The 6718-nt window shown below is 41.1% G+C and overlaps 1 protein-coding gene across 3 annotated transcripts in view; it reads right to left on the bottom strand.

Moving 5' to 3' along the window:
* Positions 1-1875: 1875 nt before the first annotated feature.
* pkd1a (polycystic kidney disease 1a) overlaps positions 1876-6718 on the bottom strand; it is a 112297-nt gene continuing 107454 nt past the window's right edge. For 2 of the 3 annotated variants that reach the window (XM_057842897.1, XM_057842899.1), the window contains one exon: positions 1877-6082. In XM_057842897.1, the coding sequence (XP_057698880.1) occupies positions 5204-6082 (879 nt within the window). In that variant the 3' untranslated portion in view covers positions 1877-5203. Of the gene's footprint in view, positions 6083-6718 lie in introns of all 3 variants that reach the window. The other variant, XM_057842898.1, reaches the window with a different exon arrangement.

Genomic DNA, 6718 nt, shown 5'->3' with positions numbered 1-6718 from the left:
AAACAGATTTGAATTGCTTACCACAGATGTCGACAAAAGCTTTGCCCCGGGACATAAATTACACTTTACATGCACGTTCTTTCCTTTAATTTCGACCAACTTGAAATAGTGTTTATATTTCTCCACCTCGTAAAGGACAAATTTTCCTCTGAATGCTCTGCCATCATATCCCTCTGCATCTGTTTTGCGTGTGTGTGTTTGCTGCACACGCTGTTCCAGTTTGTGTGTGAAAACACCAGCTCATAAGTTTGTTTAAAAAAAAAAAGGAAAAACTTTATTAACAACAAATACACATATACAAACATAGGGCGAGATACAACAACAACACTTGCGCGCTTCACATTAGATATCGTAAACTAACCGCCTAGATGCGCTACGCTAGTTCACTCCAAGTCTCATGCCATTGGCTGCGCGAGCCCCGGGCAATCATGGGACACGTAGTCCATATACTACACACGTGAGATTTGACAACAACGCAGCCATATTGGAAGCAGGTCTGGCTCACGGGACATTAAACTTTTAACAGTTCGATAAAGAGACAAACTCGTTACTAAGGCGAAGAACAGATAATGATCAAACTTAAGGATGTGAACAATGTTGACCCTTACGGGCAAGCCAAAGACAAATGGAGTAAAGATGCCGACAGGCTTCCACAATTACGCGAAATGGACATTCTGCTGTATTTATTGTTTGGTGTATGTTACTAAACTGATCAGCGATTCCGAAATTACAAATCGCTACAAAGCTACGAACAGTTTTGCTGCGGATGGGTGCAGGACCTGCACATTATGACCGTATCAAACTGCAACTCCATCGTTCTTGCAAAGGTAGGCTATGTGTATTAACTATTTTCATTGCCATGAACCTGAACGCACGCCAAGTCTTGAATGACAACTAAACAGAGCAGACTCGCTACGGCTGGTAGTTTCTTCAATTTATTCAAAGTAAGGAACGCGCCGCTTTCGGCGGAAAAAATAATAACTTAGATTACCCCGTTACTGAAAAAATAACGCCGTTAAGTAACGGCATTATTTATAACGGCGTTATTCCCAACACTGCTCGTAAGTCCAATGGTCCCACAGTAGTAGGGCTTGTTTTGGCCAATATCCGCGGTCAATGGGAACCTTTTGAAACACAAAAAGGATCACATCCCTCTTCCTGGTGCAGCAACAATTTTCTGCAGCACATTTGGCTGGCGGGACATAAAAAATAAACAAATTAGTCCGCAAAATCAGCTGAAACCGCAGTCCATCTGCAGACTATAACGCAATGCTGTATTGTGAGATGCTGACCCGGGTGACGTCACCTTCGCATTCCTCCTCAAAACAGAAAGTTATTCATTTTCATGGCGCGGGATTTAAAAAATTGAAGAAATAAAACAATCGCTTCCACACACATCCAAGCGGTCCGTTTCATTCAGGAGCATAAAATATGAAATAAACATGCTTTTTGATGTCATATGCAGTTTAACACCCCCTTTTAACAAAACAAAAATAAATTGCACATGAATATCAAACAGCGCTCTGCATGGCGGCAACTCAACAACAATAACAAACATTAATATGGCTACAATGCAAGCATCTTACCTATCTGAAGACACCAAAGGACAATCATCTTCATTTACGACCTTGAATTTTAGAAAATGTCACTGCTTTTGTAAAGAAAAAAAAAACACTAATTTGTTTTTGTGGCATATTAAAGCCTTTTCTGTCAACAGTTTACTTTTTCGTTCTAGTAGCGCCTTATTCAATGTGACTCGACAAGCAAGCAAGGTGTCAGGTGGTGTTATTAACAAAAAAAATTCAACATATATATCTAATCCCTCAAGTTAAATACGCGATTGTTTCAATGTTTTATTTATTTTTAACACACACACAAAAAAAGAATCTGCCAAAACATTTTTTCTCCCCAACACAAGGGGGTGCTGCAGAACCCTCAGCACCCCTTTTCCCGGCCACTGATTGTAACTCTTAACTAATCAAGGCGACTGGAGAACGAGTATCGGTAACTGATTTATGAAACTTCATTTACTGTTGAGCTGTTTATTCAACATTGTCAAGTGCAAAAGCATGAAAATTGCCACAACTGGAAAATACAGATGAAACACAACAGACAATTTGACACATTGCTAACAGTTTTGCACAAGATGCTTTTTCAGAGACAATAGGACAAAAAAAACAAAGTGGACAACTTGTCGTTAGCTTAACACTTGTGCTTGAACTGACCCATTATAATTGAAGGACGATAACATTTTTACCATTGTAAGCTAAAACAATTATATACACAAGTAAGCACCGAGATATACAGACATAAGCAAGTTTGTAAAAAATAAGTTTCATGTGATCATCTAAATTGTGAGATCGTATGTGGCAGGAAAACGATCTACAGGCTGACAACAATCTCTGCAAAACATTTGGACTCAAACTTCAATACTTTGGAGAAATCAAGTGGTGTTATTTCACATCACAATACTGTTTAAAACTCCTTCTCCATGTGGGGAAAAAACATTTTTAGAGGAAAACGGTGTGTTCCCTGAGATTTGCCCTATGGACACAGAAAGTACATATGTTGATTTACAAAAAAATAACTGCTTTAAAACCGTGTTAATAACTCATACATTTTTCATGACATTAAAACAAGTGTAAAGTCAATGACTTAAGCATGTAGCCTTGATATCTTGTCTGTTTGACATTAAAGTGCTAAGTACAAAACAAATGAATTATTGGCGTAGTGAGTCGTAAATGCTGCAAAAAGCTTTGGCGATTTTATAGTTCAGCTACAGTATAAGTAAAGCTTTCTGTAATGGATTCCATACCAAGCTTATTACATCAGAAAACACAACATATTAAAAGAAAAGTGCATTTACATGACAACAATGAAACACAATAAAATCCGAAACATACTGATCAATATAGCTTCATGTCGGGTCAACTTGTAAATACTAGTAGTGTAAAAGTCCTTCTTGTTTTCAACTTACATTGACGTTCTTTTGATTTTCAACTTTTCCCTCGCTGCGCTCTCCGTGACATCACTTTCTATACCTTTCATCGTAACCCTGAACTGTGGAAGCCACGCTCCTGCAGAGGTTTGTCTACATTTGTGGCGTGTGCGTTTGCCTTGCATGCAAATTTGGGGTGAAAAACGTTTAAAATGCAGACAGGTCACGAGTACCCACAATAGAAAAATCGTACCAGAAGTGGGTAGTGACGCTTTACATTTACTCTGTGACATATACTTGAGTGCTTTTTGAGAAAAATGTAATTCTAAGAGTAGTTTAAGGAAGCCAAACTTTTTACTTGAGAAGATTTGTGAAGAAGAAACGCTACCCTTACTCTGCTATTTTGGGCTACACTAGTCGTTAGACTTTGTTCTTTATTCTATATACTAGTATTAATTTAATTTAATTTTTTTACCAGCGATGACAAGAGTAGAGCTACCAATTTCACCAATTAGACGTCGCAACAATAAACACATTAATCCATTATACCAAACAGACTCAAGCTTGCCGTTCTATGATTAACCCGGGCTGTTCAATCACGTGGTGTCTTTAAATCACTGTAAAAAATTACAGTGATCCCTCGTTTTCCGCAGTGGGGACCAGAACCTGCCGCGATAAGTGAAAAACCGCTAAGTACATTAAATTAAAAAAATAAATAAATAAATTGTGTGTGTATTCAATGTATTTATTCAGATTTAGCATTGGAAAGATACATATCAGACTTTTTTTTTTTTTTTTTAACTTTTTCCCCCAAAGTATTAAAAAAAAAAAAAAAAAAAAAAAAAACTTCTAAAATAAAAATAAAATAATAGGATATGTTTTAAAAAATCTTACTGTCCCACCGAGTTATAATTAAACAAGAATAAAGTGGCAGAAAAATGCTTGGCTTTATGAAATGCTTCATTGAGTGAGTCTACTCAAATCTGCTCAAATCCGCATTTACGCACAATGAGTTGCCACAAAAACTGTTTAACAAGTTGAACGATTATTGACACATGCAGGGCTTTTGAAGTTCGTGACTCTGACAAGATCAAAGACATTCATCTGTCAATCATCGTTAACTTTAATCAGCAACTCTAGTGCACTGCCTGATGTCAAAGAGCAGGGAGATGGAGCGAGAGTGAGACTACGCGATCGGCTCGGATTGAGAAAAAATCCACGATGGACTGAGAGCAGTAAGTTTGGAGCGCGAAGTAGCGAGGGATCACTGTATTTGACGTAGAGCGTCGCCGGCAACCCAGAAATAGGATCCTTTTAAATTTCATAACAGGAAATATGTTTTCTCAACTAGAGGGCACTCATGCTTTTTGGACAAATGATGCTTAATTTTCCTTTTTTTTTCCCTCTCAACGGAATTCAATGATTTTCTTTTGTATTTCTTTGGCTTAATGTGGTTATGTAATAGGTTATGGTCTTCTTCAAAGTACAATAACAGTTCATACAGATTAAAAAAATACCATCGTTTAAAAAAATAATAATAAATCAAACCTCATAAGCAGTTACCATATTTTCTGTACTATAAGGCACATCAGAGTATAAGGCGCACCTTCAATGAATGGCCTGTTTTAAAACGGTTTTCATAGGGTGCACCGTATTATAAGGTGCAGTAGTAATAGTAGTAGTAGTGGTAGTGGTTGTGTTATACACCCACTAGATGGAGCTTCATTAAGGCGCATTGGATTATAAGGCGCACTGTCAGCTTTTGAAAAAATTGAAGGTTTTTAGGTGCGCCTTTTAGTGCGGAAAATACGGTACTCACAATGTTACTCAATTACTTGAGTATTCTTTTCACCAAATACTTTTGTACTCATACTCTTACTTGAGTAAAATTTTTGGCTACTCTACCAACCTCTGAATAGTACCAAGCCCTCTTGATTACTTATGCAAAATATGTACACAGCACATCGCAGAAAAATAGTCCTTATTTTTAATGATTAGTCCTCAGGTGAGCACGGACCTGTGCTTCTGTCAGTAACCTCCAGGGTCACTTGTAGCGGGCGGAAGGGGCATGGAAGAAACCAACGATAACGGTTTCTGTGTTTGCTTTTGAGTCGGTGACCCGCACCGTGTTTGCTGGAATCGAACGACGACCGCCACCTCAGGCTGGCACCTTCCCACGCGTGAGGTTTAGAGAGGAGCGTCCAGAGACAAAACCAGCTGCCCCGTGCCGTCCTCTCGTCCTTAACCCCATTGTCTCCTCTCTTTTTAGTTGGGGTGCACCTTGTTTTTAAGCGGCGGAGGCTTGCGTTTCCGCTTGTGCGTAGGGATGGTCGTGGTGTGTGCTGGGTGGTTGAACAGGCTTGAGGAGGGTAGGGGCTCCTTCTCGGCAGGGAAGTGCTCTCTGCCCGTAGGGGTGCGCGGAGGCCCCGTGCTCAATTTGGGAGGCTGGTAATGGGAAAAGGGGGTATCGGCTGGCAACACGGGTGGCGTGGCGGGGGCAGTTATTGGAGTCGGCGGGGGGGCGGTGACAGAGGTATTGGAGGAAGGTGAGCGGACAGGGAGTGCTTTAGACTTTGGAGCAGGTGTCGCCTTGGGGTCGGCTGAGTCTCGACACTCTGTTGAAAGTTCACTCGTCTCCCTTTTTTTGACTTTCTTGCCCACTTTGTTCTTGTTTTTGCTGCTCTTCCTGTCTTTGCGCGCCCCTTTTTCACGCTGTCCTTTCTCCCCTCCTCTCGCTCTTCCTCGCCGTCTCCTCTTCCTCTGCGCTCGCTCCAGTTGGCATTCCATATGAAATACGTCCTCGGTCGAGATGGTGACACGGTCCAGCTGTTGTAGCAGGGCATCAAACGTGGGCAGCAGCCTCTTGAGCGCGGCCTCGGTTTCTGCCCTCTCCCTCCAGCCGGCGGGCGCTCCGGGGCCTAGAGCTATGCCGAGGCCCGGGCCGACGCCGGGAGCTTCTGTTAGGCTGCAGGGACTGGACGGTGCCGGGCACCAGGAAGCCTCAGAGCCGCCGTCGACGCTGTCCGGGGTGGACGGAGAGTCGGGGCGGTCCAGCGGAGGTAAACACAGAGACTTGCAGTCGCTGGTTGAGGAACTGCGAGATGGGGGCAGCTCCATTCCTTCGAAACGAACCTTGTGACGAAACTACAATGACATCAGAGGAAGAAGTGTGTCACATAGAATTTACTTCTATTGCAGCTCAACATTCAATTCCATTATTAAAGGACTTCTTAAGATATATATACGTATATGTATATAAATATAAAAAAAAAAAAAAAAAAAATACAAATACAGTGCCTTGCAAAAGTATTCGGCCCCCTTGAACCTTGCAACCTTTCGCCACATTTCAGGCTTCAAACATAAAGATATAAAATTTTATTTTTTTGTCAAGAATCAACAACAAGTGGGACACAATCGTGAAGTGGAACAACATTTATTGGATAATTTAAACTTTTTTAACAAATAAAAAACTGAAAAGTGGGGCGTGCAATATTATTCGGCCCCCTTGCGTTAATACTTTGTAGCGCCACCTTTTGCTCCAATTACAGCTGCAAGTCGCTTGGGGTATGTTTCTATCAGTTTTGCACATCGAGAGACTGACATTCTTGCCCATTCTTCCTTGCAAAACAGCTCGAGCTCAGTGAGGTTGGATGGAGAGTGTTTGTGAACAGCAGTCTTCAGCTCTTTCCACAGATTCTCGATTGGATTCAGGTCTGGACTTTGACTTGGCCATTCTAACACCTGGATACGTTTATTTTTGAACCATTCCATTGTAGATTT

Source organism: Corythoichthys intestinalis, chromosome 8, assembly GCF_030265065.1.
Source record: "Corythoichthys intestinalis isolate RoL2023-P3 chromosome 8, ASM3026506v1, whole genome shotgun sequence".
Taxonomy (NCBI): Eukaryota; Metazoa; Chordata; class Actinopteri; order Syngnathiformes; family Syngnathidae; genus Corythoichthys; species Corythoichthys intestinalis.
This window is presented reverse-complemented; position numbering and strand designations above follow the sequence as displayed.